At 39.6% G+C, this 15233-nt stretch overlaps 1 protein-coding gene across 2 annotated transcripts; it reads left to right on the top strand.

Annotated features, from left to right (window-relative positions):
• The first annotated feature begins 219 nt into the window (after positions 1-219).
• uimc1 (ubiquitin interaction motif containing 1) lies at positions 220-14774 on the top strand. Of its 2 annotated transcripts, none has more exons than XM_080041522.1 (23): positions 220-254; positions 620-701; positions 860-978; positions 1455-1530; positions 2476-2594; positions 2783-2939; positions 3255-3421; positions 4086-4817; positions 5081-5138; positions 5220-5326; positions 5531-5658; positions 6195-6372; positions 6777-6881; positions 9336-9391; positions 10209-10396; positions 10669-10733; positions 10863-10968; positions 11133-11447; positions 11767-11848; positions 11937-12039; positions 12128-12176; positions 12531-12564; positions 12984-14774. In XM_080041522.1, exons 2-23 carry the CDS (start codon positions 668-670, stop codon positions 13174-13176), a joined length of 3171 nt encoding a protein of 1056 aa, XP_079897648.1. In that variant the 5' UTR covers positions 220-254; positions 620-667; the 3' UTR covers positions 13177-14774. The 2 variants fall into 2 exon arrangements, with proteins under 2 accessions (XP_079897648.1, XP_079897649.1); XM_080041523.1 differs by having other exon boundaries at positions 11915-12039; positions 12984-13141.
• Positions 14775-15233: the final 459 nt, after the last annotated feature.

The following is a 15233-nucleotide window of genomic DNA, read 5'->3' as shown; positions in this document are numbered from 1 at the left end:
ATCTATCTATCTATCTATCTATCTATCTATCTATCTATCTATCTATCTATCTATCTATCTATCTATCTATCTATCTATCTATCTATCTATCTATCAGATATAGCCTATTTCACAGTCCCTGAAGGCAGCAGTATAACTGCATTAACCGACAGTCCATGAAGGCACCGTCAAAGACGTGCCTTACGTAATTGTCACGTGACGGGGCTAGCGAACAGAAAACAAACATGGCGCCGCGAAAGTCAGGAATTTCTCTTGTGAGTGTTTTTAAGCTAAATATTGGTTTTGGTTTGATTTTTTGTTGGTTTGTGTCGCTGTTGAACAAACACGTACACAAGTCATGTGCTCTTTAACTATACGGTTAATTAAAAAGAAAATTAATGAAAATACTTACTTTAATTTGCAGTTTTCTCGCGTGTTCAGATTGTTTTCATATAAACTGACGGTCTCGCGCCATGTAAGCTAACGTCAACAGATCACATTTGCTCTTAGTGATCATTTTAATATGAATTAAACATATAAATACATATATTGAAGAACATGCACTAATATGTTTTGAGGCATTTCAGGCTTCTCTTCTAGATATTTTTTTCTTTAACTTTTTTCTTTCTTTACTCTACAGAGTGGTTAGTTAGTTTGGGGTTCACGCTCGTGCCAACCAGCCAGACATATGAGAGTAAGAAAAGGACACTCTTCATCATCAGGTAACCTGTCATAAGCTGTGGTCCAGTTTTAAAATGATAGATAGATAGATAGATAGATAGATAGATAGATAGATAGATAGATAGATAGATAGATTGATTATGTGGTTTTTGAAATATAACCCTTGATTTGTTTTTATGTGTCTCTCTGTTAATCAAAGACTCTCAGGAGCGGACCAGGATGAGGAAGCAAATGGTCAAAGATGCCAGTGACTTTCCCTCTGGAAGCGGAAACGAAAACACACAAGGGGACGAAGCTCTCGACGACAGTAATAGCAATGTAAAGACATGGAACTCAGCTGTGATATACAGGTTCAGGTTTAGTAACTAACAGCTGTGTCTTGTTCTAAGGCACTTCAGCAGGGATTAGTCAGTGTTTTTGTTTTTCATTTACTTTCATTTACAAACCACAGTTTTTTTTCTCAGACTGTAACAAATTCAAACTAGCAGTTTGATGAAGCCTGAAATGTGCCTCTGCAAGTTTCCTCCAGCTGCCTGCTGAAATTCGTACACATATTTTTAACAGAGCTTATGATATGATCATTTAACTGTGGCTGGATAATAAGTTATGAGTCATAATTGTGTGATAACTCGAATATAGTTTGTTACATTTTTAAGCTAAAAAATTGGTTCAAACTATACATAAAGTCACTACTTAGTAAATTCATATATGTGAAACGAGGCTGTTTAAAAAATTGGGGAAATGACAGCTGTTCTGTTCACAACAAATGTTCCACTGTTTGTTTGTTCTTCCAGGAGGAGAACTCATCATCACTTTTGTCGCAGCCATTAACGAAGGGAAGAACCAGGAGAGAGAATGCCAAATCCAAAGGTAAATAACATGACACTTACCACATCAAAAAGACTACAAAACATTGACTTATGTTTTAAATTTGTGTAGTGTGAACATTGTATTTAACTAGAAATAATTCTGAACTTTAAAACATTAAACGTAAATGAAAACTACACAAGAACTGTATTAATATCTACTCTTATGTCACATAATCACTACACATCATTAGGGGTGGGAAAAATAATCGATTTTCCGATTAATCGCGATTCTCTCTCGAACGATTCCGAATCGTTTCATAAAAGTTAATCGATTTGCGCATGCACACCACACAAGTGCGAGTTGTTAAAAGTGGCGATAAAAGGGCAGAGAGCAGCAAACCCATATGACCTGCACTGGCTTTGTGTCTGTTTACGTTTTTGTATGAGAGCTGAATTCCAAGCCATACTTTTTGCACAATGTGATGAAATGACATAGAAAACTGGTCATAGAAAGTCAGATTTGTGACAAGAAAAGCTTTTTCTCTAATACAATATTAGAGAAGGTAATTCATCTGTTGATTGTATTTAATGATTATCACAAAAGTAGGAAGTGATTAGCAAACTCTGAGTAGCAAACTCAGATGTGTGTTTATAAATATATTTTTGAAAATCACACATAGGTATGTAGTACGTTAAAAAAATTGCATCGAGATGCATTGAGAATTGATTTTGAATCGAATCGTTGACCTCGGAATCGAATCGTGAGGTGCCAAGAGATTCCCACCCCTACACATCATATGTGGGATATTTTATTTGGATGGGGCCATCTCTCGGTGTGTAGCTACATATGAAAACCTGAGTTATTTTATTACCAGTGTCAAGTGTAATAACATTGTAGCCTAAAGCTTACATCAGTACCACTATTACAGTTTTAGAGGCAGGACTTTTGTGAATCTGTTATAAATACAAACCCTGACTTTTGACTTCTTGACGCTGTTGTTTTCAGCGATGACGGAGGAGGAGATGATGGACTTGGCCCTGCGTCTCAGTGAACAGGAAGCCAGCGTCAATGCTCTCAGGCTGCAGAAAGAGGAAGAGGCTGTGAGGAAAGCCATCCAAGAGAGTGTGAGTACTAAGATCTTCCCTTCACAAAGGTTATAATATTCACATTATGTGGATACTGTTTTACAGCGATGTTGGAGGAAGTGGTGGTGTTGAACTGTATTGCATTATACTGTATGTGTGTGTATATTATCTTGTAAAAATTTTGTATAGTAGCAGTAGTTATAAAGTATCCCCCTTGTTTTTTTTAGATGGCCAGCGAGTCACAAAGTCAGAGCCTCATTGACGGTGCTGAAGATTCGCTCTGCTCTCGACGGAAGCTCCTTTATTCAAAGGAGAAGCCGCTGTCCGCCATCGATCAGGGAACATCAGAGGACGGCATCGCCATAGAGACAGACATGTACCGAGGTGAGTCACTGCTGAGTCAGTGATGTTGGTCATAATGCTGCAGTGCACTGAAGAGTTTTTTGATTCCATTTGGATCCTGCTGTATCAAAACAGGGAAATAAAAATATGTCAAAGGTGGAATATCAGACTAACTGCTTACATAAATTCAAATTGCCATGGGTTTGAAAGCATCCGATATGCTGAATATGTCCTGTCTGTGTCTGTAACTTTATATTGTACTGTTGTTGTCTAACAGCTCTCTCTTAAGAATGAGACCCCGTGTCTGTATAAATAAAGGTTGAATAGAATAAATATAATCCTGTTTATTATTCCCAGGAGCAAAAGAGACGGGAGGAGACAGTAATAACAGGCTGAAAAAGCGGAAAAAGAAAGAAGGGAGTCCTCTGCTGGAGATGCCAGACTTGTCCCAGACTCAGAACATCTTCTCCCAGGCTTCACCCTGCAGCTCCGAGCCTCTGGAACTGATTCTGGACTCACAGCTGGTCCGTCCAAAAGATTTATGACCTTTCTTTTCTTTCCCTTTGATCAATCTGTTAGGTTTTTTGGTGTCTTTATTCAATTAATAGTTTATTCTGTAAGATTTCAGTTAACATTTCCAATAGCCCAGTCTCATGTCTTAAAAATAACAAACCCAAAAGTATTCCATGAGAATTCATAAAACGATTAACAGCAGGCAGACCGGAATATCCTGTGTTTATGACCGGTACTTTATCGAAGTTTACTTTGCTTCCCCAGCGTCATATTATTACCAGTATTAATCTGACATAGTCACATAGAAATACATTACATCATCGCAACGCATCTGCGGTCTCTCTTTCACTTGCTTCTAAAACAGATGCACATGTTGTCACGTGGCTTGGACACTACTGTCTTGAAAACACTATTGTTTTTGTACAAAGGTGCCGCTAAAATCAACAAAAACTGATGGTTCTTTTGAGATACTTTTGATTATCTCATTTATTTTCCCAGGGCCAACGATGTTGTCTTTAAAAAGCATCTTAAGCCCAACCACCAGTCCAAAACCCAAAGATATTAAGTTTACAGAGCTAAAAGAAAGTAAATATAAGATTTTTACATCCATCCGGTCGACACAAACACAACTCCACGTTAACGATGATGTATGTATTTGTGTTCCCTCGACAACAGAGCCCCGACTTGACCCAGATTGACGACCATCAGCTCGGTAAATCCCCCGTCTTCCCGTTGACCGGCTGCAGGGCTGAGGTCCATGTCCCGCGGCTGAGCCAGAGCCTGGTGAAAACCTGCAGCACCTCCGGGTTTGTGTTGTGTTCTCAGGACAGTATAACCCCCCCGCCTCAGGTGTCTCTGCCCGCTCAACCCAATAGCCCTACGTTTCCCAACGACCCCAAACTCCCTAGCCACCTCACTGTATCCAAGAGCCCGGTGTTCTCAGAGACTGACCAAGGGGAAGATGAAGAGACGCAGCTGAGTCCTGAGTGTTTTAAAAGCCCGGTATTTGGCGGGAATCCTCCACGTGAAGCGTCTCCAAGTGCCTGCAGCAGACCCCAAGACAATGGTTGTAACTCTGGAATCACATTCTCCTCTCAGGAGAGCTTAATATCCTCCGTTACGTCGACATCGTGCCAGCCAAAAAGCCCGGTCTTCCTGAAAAGCCCCGGCCTTCCGAAAAGGTCGGAAAACTGCAAAAGCCCTGTAGTTTTAGAGATTGATGGAGGACAGACAAAGCCGGGTCGAAGTAGTTGTACTAGCCCAGTGTTTGACAGGACGGAACAACAGCAAAATACTGATCTCGCTGTGCAGGAAATCTCTGCAAGTCCTTCAGAAGCAGAGGTCACAGGTTCAGACGATGAAGGGAATTCAACCGTTAACAGGAGTCTTTCTGGGAGTCGGAGGCAGGTGAGTTCAGGTGTCTAATGAAGTGCTGGTCGGATCACTGAGCAGCGTGTGAAACGACTGGATTTATTGAGTCTTTAATTGATATTTTGAGACAAGTATTAGAAAGACTAGATATTTTCTAATTGTCCGAAAATCTTTTTTAAAGTCTTTATGTCCACTTTATAGTAAAGAGCGGATCATATTGATTACTTATTTCCTTTAGTGATCTTTTTTTAACATTACAGGGTATTTAATTTTGCTGTTCTTCCTGCTTCTGAACATAGGACAGCAAGACTGATCACAATCTAGACGTCACGTTCATTAACAAGATGTCTGAGTCAGGTACAGTCAAACACAGAAATTGTCTACTTTTTTTCAAAATAAATCTCCATTACATTGCTGATCTTTCTCTTTTTTTTGAAGATGATGCAGAGGAACCGAAGGAAAAATCCCAAAACTGGGCGTCGGTGGAGATGGAGCTGACCAGTGACATGGCACTGCTCTTGTCTGACGAGGACGATGATGTCACGGTACAAAGGCTTTCTCACTGTTTTCAAGACCAGAATACATGTAGCACAAGAATTTAAAATCCTGTGTTTTATTTTAAGTAATGATACTGATTATATTCTCCCATGAAAATATAGGTGCCATTTAATATAGAGCTTTATTGTTGTCCAAAATCTATTAAAAAACACTGGGTAACATTTTCACTGCTCCGCCCTCCATCTTTGCAGCCGGTGGGCTCACCCAGCCCGGTCTTCCCAGAGGAGAGACCTGTTCATCGGGCAGACAGCCAGGCGGTCCCGCCCTCCCTGAACCACAAGACTGAAGCTTCTCCAGAGGTCAACGGGTCAAACTGCAGGTAGAGAAAATGCCAACATCTTCATAATACTAGAGATTATGTATCACATAGCAAACGCAATCAGGGAGTTTTTTTTATTATTTTTATTATTCACAGTCAATCAAAATAAGAATTCGTTTTTTCCTGAATGATAACAATTGGAAAGTTGTATGGTCCATAACTGGATAACTTATATTATTCAGAAGTCCCCTTTCCTTTCCTTCCTCCTAGTTGTAATCAAGATTCATGTTAATATCGAACACAATACAATGAAATCTGCTTGGATCTCACTGAGAGGCTGTTTATCTTTTCTTAACTAGTTGTACAAATAACGTTGACTAATAAAGTTATAAGCTATAAAACTAGAATTATTATTCAGTTAGAAACTGCAGAGAAGTTTGAACTATTTAGGACTGCAACTAATAATGATTTCTAGTATTGATCATTTTCCTTATGTTTTCCCATAAGTTGACAAATAAGCCAACTGTTTCATCTGTACTTATACAAAGCTTGCTTACTTTTAATAACCTCTGGATGTTTTCACCAATTTCGCTCAGCCCTCCTTCCTCTCCTACACCCGCTGACCGACAGCAACCGTCCACCACAGAGCGCCCAACATGTCCATTCAGCGGTGAATCGGCCCCGCCTGTGGAGTCTGCAGGCGGGCCAACGGTGCACTACTACTGGGGGGTCCCCTTCTGTCCCAGAGGACTGGACCCTGACGAATACACACAGGTGAAGATTTAGAAGATAGACATCATTTGACAATAAAGGAAATTTGATGATTTTACCTTTTCACAGTCACACAACGTAAGAGGACAATGTCTGCTATAACAATCATAGTTCGCAGACTGAGGTCACCTGTATACCTCTAGTGTGTGTTATGTGCGTATGTATAAAAATTCAGTCCGGAGCTCCAATCAGTGACGTCACGTCTTTATTTGAAAAAAGTTATACATTTATTGTGTTTTGCCAGAGCATTTTGATTGGAATCTGGCTTTTCTCTATTTGTCACTTCTTTAATTAAGAATATTGATGAAGCCAACAATTCAAACTATAAAAATACAAGACATTTTCATTTTAATATCTCACTATTATCCACATCTCACCCCTCCATGGTTGTGTGTCCGTGCTCCCAGGTGATCGTGGCTCAGATGGAGGTGTATGAGAAGAGTCTGAAGAAGGCCCAGAGGCTTCTGCTGAGGAAGGCAGAGTGGGGGGAGGCCGTCCTGCCACAGCCCGAGGTAGGACAAGGATTTGGGTGCTGAGTAGAGGGGGTTGTAGTAGGAGTTTTGCTTTTTAACTTACTCACAAACAGTAACTCTCTCATTTTAATCTCTGCAGCAGTTGTCACCGCCCCGTGTGGCTCGTAGGGTTTTACAGCGAAACAGCCGGAAGGGGAAAACGCCTTACTAACCTGACCTTAACATGGTCTGCTCTTAAGGTGGAGCAGCTATCATTAAATAAATATGAATTCATATTAATGTGTTGCGTGGCTTGCATCATATTAGTAACGTTTTAAGTTAATTATTAAGATTACGTTTTTTTTTATTGATATTATCATTACATTTAATATTGTTAATACACTATTAGCAAGAGTGAGCTAGTACAATATAAGGCTTTTACAAACACATTTTCGAGGGATGCAAAATATCATCAATTATTGTTACCAGCATAATCCTCAAGAATATCCAGATATAATTTTTTGTGAATATCGCACACCCCTAGGGCTGATTCTCCAACAGGTGTATTTGTGGACTGTATTTGTTTATTTGCATGCCTCTGCACAGGCGATAGCCCAAGGCCCGATACATTTTGTTTTTTAGGTTGTCCGTCTGTCTATGTCAGTCTGGGCCAAGTTTGCACAAATATCACCTTTTACTCAAGGATCAACTGATTACATTTTTGAGGTGAATGTGGCCTTAAAGCGGATACGAGTAACATTTAAATATCTTTTAAACAACCTCATGTTTCCTCTGATAATCATAAATTACCTTTAACAGCAAACGAGACCATCAGTGCAAAGAAAGACGTTTTTATATAGTTTTTATTACTGCTTTTGGTCTGGTCGCACACCCAGTCCGATTTTCGGTTCGCTCGTGCAGGCTCTATGGTCACATATCCGTATTGGTCACAGATTTCAGTGTGGCGCTGCAACGCGATTTGAGAAGCCTATCCCTCCAGGTGAGGGAAGGGGAGCGGGAGCCTTGTTTGAGACAGTTATTTGTCGTCATAAATGACTGATAACGGGGCTGAACCATCAAAGAAAAAAAAGAGAATGCAATGAAGAAAAGCGAAAAGGGAGAGTGAGTGATAGGCGGGCGGGAGGACGTTGCCAAGCAACGTGTATACAATTTCACGAGAGCGAAACTAGACTGCTAAATGAATGAGCGGTTGGTACCAACACAAAGTTTGCTTTGCTTCACCATCATCAGATAACCATTATCTGAAATAGTCATTATTTACATCAACAACACAAACACATTACCTCATCGTGATCCATAGTCTACTAACTGCCGTCTCTCATTCATTCGCTTTCTGTGAGGACACAGCTCCGTGAGAGAGAGAGTAGTTAGGTGACGCTGCTGAATCAACTCATTGCAAGCAGGTGTGTGTACTGACTGGCATTAGTTGATGCAGTGTCAAAACCACTCTCACGGAGCCGAAAAGAGTCCTCACACTTTCAACACACGAACATGCACTATATTGCGCCCTTCTCAGTCCACGCTCACGCGCCTGGCACGAGCATTTGCGACAGCGGGCGTCGTAAAAATACTACCGCTTTTGTCCAAAGGGGACGCCAACGTGCCATCTTACTCGTAGTGCCTTTAACTCTTGTGAGCACAATTTCAAGAATGCATTGTCACATTCAGCACAAACTAACACTCGGACTACAGGTTGAACTGATTATATTTAGGAGGTTAAAAGTTACTGTGATGTGATCTGACATTGTGTGAGGTTTTTGTAACCTTAAGACTGAGTTATGCAGGATTCATATGACAGAATTTTCTCACCATCTTTATTTTTGCCATTTGTCTAATTTCACTTCACTGCATTGAAGTTTGACTTTCCCATTTTATTTTAGATTTATTTTATGCATCAATTTGACCCCCACATATTCAACTAGCTATGTAATCCAACGTTAATTAGAAATCACGCACACAAATCATTAAAAGAACAGTAAGATTTTTACCTAACACACTACCACAAAAAAGGCCTTCTGCTTGACCCAGGACTGTACTTTTACAATCCCTAGACATGTTAATGACAGGAAGTAGTTCTTGTTTTTTATTTATTAATTTGCTGGAATGGATCCTGATTATGAACAATTACACAGAAATCCAAACAAAGGTGTTACAAAGCATAACTTTCCAATGACACACAATGAGATTGTGGTTAGAGGGCACGAGTAAACTTTTTTAAGGCCAGCGGTGGTGAAAGATGTAAATTTAAGGTAAGAAAATACCAATACAGCAATGTAATAATACTTACTACAAGTAAAGGTCCTTCTTGCAAAATCGTACTACAGAATTAAAAGTATTTTAAAAGGTGAAATAAATTTATTTGTTATTCCTCCCTGCTGTGAGCTGAAGACACCAATAGGCTTAAAATGAACCAGAAAAAACTGTTGCATGAGAAGTTTGTAACTGTTTAATTCTTTGTTTGTCATTCAACAAGCATTTATTTATTTTTCCTAGAAATCTCCGTCACCAGAGCCTCCTTCACCTGAGTCACCTCAGCCTGCTCCTCGAAGGTAAAACTGCATGAACTGTATCAGCTCTTCTTCTATGGTTGATAAGTCTGTCGTTTATTACAGGATTATTCAGTTATCCTTAGTGTTGTCTGGTTTAATTTAGAATTATGATATTGTAAATAATTTAGTAAGACAGTATATTATGTTAACATAGTATAGTATGGGATATAAAATGTATTAATGTAGTGTAATATTTAGTGTAGCACAGCAATATAGCATAGACAAACTATAATAAAGTATATAGTATGATATAATAAAATGTACTATCAAAACCACACTGACACATTTTAGTTATTTAATTTAGCATGCTGGCATTAGTAAGTGACTCAGAAACAGTGCACACACTGCACTATAACAGCACAGTCATTTCTCTTTGCCAGCAGGTGTCGCTACTTTAATTATAAAATAAGTGAAGGAGAATTTATTCAATCAATTTTGATCACTGAAGTGAACAGATTCTAGCGGCGCCTTAGGACAACATATATTAGTCTTTTTACGACTCCAGCGCCTGCTATCCTAAAGATCTTTTCGTCTCAGTTGGTGGGGATTTGGACCCGAGCAAAGCCAATAGTAATAACTATAGAAAAAATAGCATTCTTTCTCTGATGGTCTCGTTTGCGGTTACAGGTCATTTATGATCATCAGAGGAAAAACGAGACTGTTTCATAGACATTTAAAGTTCCTGGTAGTCACTTTAACATTCACATTTTGTGGAACAGCTCAGGTCAGGATAAAAATATTCCCATTGACCTGATCCAAGCTGCAACTGAACTGATGATTTCTGTTCATTCATTATTATCTTTTAATCCATTTCCAGGCTCGGGCTTCGACGGAGAAGCAGAAAACTGCGCGAGGCAGCCGATGACCCTCCAGCTGACGGAGAGGAGGAGGAGGAAGATGGGCAGAAAGAGGAAAGAGAGAGCACACAGGAAGAGGAGGAGGAGAAGAAGAATGAAGGAGATGAAGAAGGACAGGTCGACATTGATGACTGTGAGGTTTGTCCAGGTACTGAAGCTCCACCTTTTCTTTGGTCTGTTTGTCAGGTGCTTGAACTAAAGATGTCCATTAGGAGGGAATAAGTGCCATGTAGTTGTGTTTCATGTTGAGACCAAACCACAAGGTTGTTTTAGTTTACAATATTAAAAAGCTAAGAGAGTTTTTTTATGAGCAGATGATAGTTTTATTTAAATTCTCTCTAGACAAGGAAACGGGTGTCTTTTATGGTCAACTCTTTCCTGCTCAATAGTTTATGATGAAAAAAAGTGTGTTTGTAACAGAGACACAACTGAGTGACGACGACAGGACGCAGGATCTGATGATCGATGTTGAAGCTGGAGCAGAGGTGAGTTTAACTTCTCTCCAGTGGATCAGAAAATCACTGAATTTGAGTTTGTATTACAAGTGGATAAAGGTCCATATTCTAGGTGTGTACTTTAGTGTTAACCATCACCTTGACTGGATCTCTCCACAGCTCCAACCTAAAAGCCCTGAGCGGCCGGAGGTGGAGATGATTCTCCAAAAAGATTCTCCTGCTGTAGACGAGCAGCAGGACGAGGATATGGAGGTGGACGTGGAGGGTAAAGCTGCACCCCTAACATATAGAACAGAGAACCATATTTACACATAGTTCGAAAGCTGTTTTCCTTCAACCCTACAATGCTTAAATGCATGAACTACATAATTAGTCAAAATTGAGTTAGGGAATAACCTTAAAAGCTGGTGTTACTGTTACCGTTTTCAGCCCAAGGGGACAGACTGACAAAGAGAAACATCCCTGTTACCAGCAGTGATTCTGGGAGTCAAAATGTGAATAAAGAAGAGGTAGAGGAAGAGCGCAGAGATCAGGATGTGGAGGAGATAAGCCATCGGCGGCTTCAAAGGTCGGCGTCTCCGGAACTTGAACTAACCACAGTCCCGCAAAGCCCTGAATCCAAAGTGGACTGTCCCATCTGTCAGGGCTCCTTCCCTGTGACGGAGATAGAGATGCACGCTGCGTACTGCGACGGAGAGGTCAAGGTCATGGACCAGAGGAAACCAGAGGGTGACTGTTTCCAAGGTGATGTCAACAAAAGTAGTTGTGCTTGAAGGTGGATTCAGAGATTTATGGAGAACGCTTCTTGTCCAAATAACTTTTTGTCAAAATCTGTGAATATATCCTCACAATCCAATACCTGTCAGTACTGTGCGTGCGCCGAAAGAAAATGGTGTTTATACACAGCCCAGGCTCTTTACTGATTTTGACAACAAGCGTTCTCCAGAATCGCTGACTTTACCTTTTAACATCTGTGACGAGACATGGGCCTCATCTCACTTTGGTGAGGTTATTCTGTCAAACTTGATTTGTACAACATTATATTTTCTTAAAAACATTACAGTGTCACTGAAGCCGCGTAGGAAGAGATCAAGAAGAGGATCGATGATTACTGAAGAGACTGACTCCCCATCTAACACTGGAAAGTAAGTAAGCATGACCCGTCGTATCTAACAGAAGCAGCTCTAGTTATTTATTCATTTCTAAATTAGATTTTGTTCTTATTTTCCAAAGGAACCAAGAAAGATGTTACATCTGTCAGAAAGCTGTTCCACTGGGAGACTACGTCAGACACACAGAGCTTTGCTTCCAACGGCAGGCGTCAAGTTCTGCAGGGGTAAGCCCCGTTACACACTCACAATATACACCAATATCAGTCTTTGACTTATTTCTAATGTTTTTTTTCTATATTTCTGTCCTCACAGAAGGGAAATCTGCTATCAGCTCTGGAGCAAACGGAGAGCAGGGATTCAGGTGAGTCTAATAGTAACAGGTCTATGATCCTGCAGCCATGCTTCAAAAAACACCTAGGGAAAAAACACATCAGCATTAGAATCAGGTTTAAAAACCCTTATAAGCTAAACTTTAGTTCGCACATCATTTTTTTTTTAATAATTTTATTTGGCATTTTTATGCTTTATTGATAGTGTTGAGACAGAGTTGAAAATGGGGCAGAGAGGGGAGTGACATGCAGAGAACGACCGCGGGCTGGACTCGAACCCGGGTCCGCTGCTGGCCGAGGCCCATGGGGGGGACGTCCTACCAACTGAGCTAAGGGCGCCCCCAAGTTCGCACATAATTAACCGTCATGTTGTTCTGTGTTCACAGAGGCCGGGCCGTCTGGATCCAAACTCCAGCGAGGGTGAGACATTAGAGATAGACTGTTACATTGTGATTTAAATGACAAGACAATGGAATTTTTACATATTTAATATATTCATATTTTCTCATACAATATTAATTGTTCTGAACCAATATCCCAAGGCTTATTCCTCATATGTAAAAACCTGCTTTTCATTTAATTTCCATCTGTGATGCCTGACAGATACCTGATCAGATTAATAAGGTCTGAATTGATGCTGCCATGATCCTAGCCACTCGCCGAAACGTCAATCCCCGACGTACTGGCCTTGGATAGTATAAACATACACAAACTTTCTCTGGAGATCGCTTAGCTCACCTTTTAAATCATTCAACACTAAACTTGAGGAAATACATTTTTATCCACCGGTAAAAAATGGTCTTAATTCAGTTAATGAGCCTTGATTTGTCATCTTGTAGGCCTATCAGAGAAGTCATTGATCTGCGTGATGATGATGATGATGAGGAGGAGGAGGAGGCGACCACCAGCGTTTCAGCTCTGGGGATCAGTAACTCTCCCATCAGATCCTTCACTCCCATCTCAGAGGCAACAGACTGTCTGATAGACTTCAAGAAACAGCGCACCAAGAAGCTGAGCCAACGACGAAGATAAGGGCCGGCCTGCTGAAGACTGAACGTACTGGAAACCACAGCCTAAACTAAAGGTTGTACAATTACAAAAGACTTAATTCCAACTCCCTGATGTCAAATGTAGGGATATTTATGCAGGTAAACGGATACAACGCACTTGAATGTTCAGAATCTCCTACGTTTGCAAAGGAATGCTGATTTGACTCTTCTTCTACCACTAAGTTGTTTCTGTACTTACATTTGTTTATATTGAATGATGTTTCAGACTACCTCTGAGTGTATTGAAATGTTTTTGTTACCGGGTATTTGTGTGATTAGTGATTATTACAGCACTGAGTTTCTACTCTCTAACCGTATATTGTGTAACTGGCCTTTAGTGTGAAATATGAGAAGGGAAGAGTCATTATTGTCTGCAGCCATACCAACTGTGAGTAAAACTGTTGGGTTTCCATGACATGTTATTACAGACTTTTGTGTTTCAAAAACACTTACGTTTATAATAAGAAATCGTTAAAGCTAAATAGTACTGAATTCATTCTCATGTCTAAATTTAAATCACTGCTAACACTGTGCTGTCAATGCGGAATATCTAATACCAATTGTTTAACTTTTGTTTGCCGATATTAGCATTTTAGCTAATGCAAACACTGGTTCAAGTAGGATGTGGTGTTGGGTGGATTGAAGGAAAAACCAGATGATAAAGAATAGGTTCCAGAAGCCAAAAAAAGGCAACAATTGTGGATGTAGAGCTTCAGCCATAGATAGTTTAATAAATAAAGGCTGCAGCCAACGATTATTTTCACAATGAATAAATTAATTGTTTTGTTTTTAAATTGTGAGAAAATTGTCAAATTTGTAATTTCCTAGAGCCTTAAATGAAATTATGAGATCCCCTTATAATCCAACCAAAAATCCAAAACCCAAAGATATTTGTTCAACAATTACATTTTATTTTTATTTTTTAACATAAACGAAAGAAATGTTTTTGCTTCAAAACGACTCAAACTACTATTTGATTATTAAAATATTTGACATTCTCTGCTAATCGATCGAGTGGAAAATGTAATAATTTCAGGTCCAAGAGGATGAGATGGGTGCAGCTGATCAGGTTGTTGTAGCCTAAACTCAATTTACAGAAATAAATGAATAACGTCGTATATACAATCTCTTCTGTCACTAACCTCAGGACGATTATTTGTATTGGGCTAAAGAATGGCAAAACTTTATATTTTCGAACAAAGTTGTTCAAAAACAATAATTTTAAAATGTAGACCGTTTCCAGAGCATTAAAATCAAACACAAACGACTATGGGAAAGGTTAAGGGCCAGAAGAGCCCTGACAGCATTCCTCTGAGAGGAGATTCAACAAAAATGTCATCGATACTGTGCTCATTATGAAAGGTTTGTCCACATTCCAAGTGCTCACAATTTAAAGTCTGAAAGTTGTTTCCAATCAAGAGCCTTAACTTACATATGTTGCCTAATTCTTGGCAAATGTTTACATTCAATATCGTGTAAACATGTATCAAAACCCTTTACATCTCATGTCACCTGTTCTTATAAGGACTTGAGCACTTGACTTGAGGCACAAAGCATTTGTGAAAGCCTTACATTTCCCCTTTTGAGACCATATACTGCCTTTTTCACTAACTGTGAGATGTGCTGTGTAAAATATCAAAGAATTATCTCCTGCAAAAGTTGGAGTTGCAATATACTTGTTGGTTTTTATCCCATTTTATTTCTTTTGTTTTTTTGACTGTATGCTTAGAGTATCAGCCTTGAATACTGTATCAACACTTTATAGGTACATTTTTCTAGTAAACTCACTGTAATGCACTAAACACATGTTGCTTCCTTAATGAGAGAGATGCAGAAATTTGCAGCAGGAGTTTCAGTTTTATCTTAAATCCTTTGTCCTTGAGAAAGTCTTTTATCACAGTGTCACAGTAACCAAATTTATACAGGGTTACTTTTAAACGGTTTGCATTTCCTGTGAGACCTTGAAGCAATGCATCGGTCGCAGAGTGACTTTGTTTTGTAAGACTCTGTCACAATGTTCAGTTACAGCAACTGGAATAA

This window comes from Ammodytes marinus (assembly GCF_949987685.1).
Source record: "Ammodytes marinus genome assembly, chromosome: 14".
In the NCBI taxonomy this organism is placed as follows: Eukaryota; Metazoa; Chordata; class Actinopteri; order Uranoscopiformes; family Ammodytidae; genus Ammodytes; species Ammodytes marinus.
The sequence above is the reverse complement of the archived record's forward strand: the minus strand, read 5'-3'. Positions and strand labels throughout refer to the sequence as shown.

Coding starts and splice junctions, on each gene's coding strand:
- uimc1 (XM_080041522.1), top strand. CDS start 668: ATGAGAGTAAGAAAAGGACACTCTTCATCATCAG. Junction 2,940..3,254: donor AGAGACAGACATGTACCGAG/GTGAGTCACTGC, acceptor TATTATTCCCAG/GAGCAAAAGAGACGGGAGGA. Junction 9,392..10,208: donor CCTCAGCCTGCTCCTCGAAG/GTAAAACTGCAT, acceptor ATCCATTTCCAG/GCTCGGGCTTCGACGGAGAA.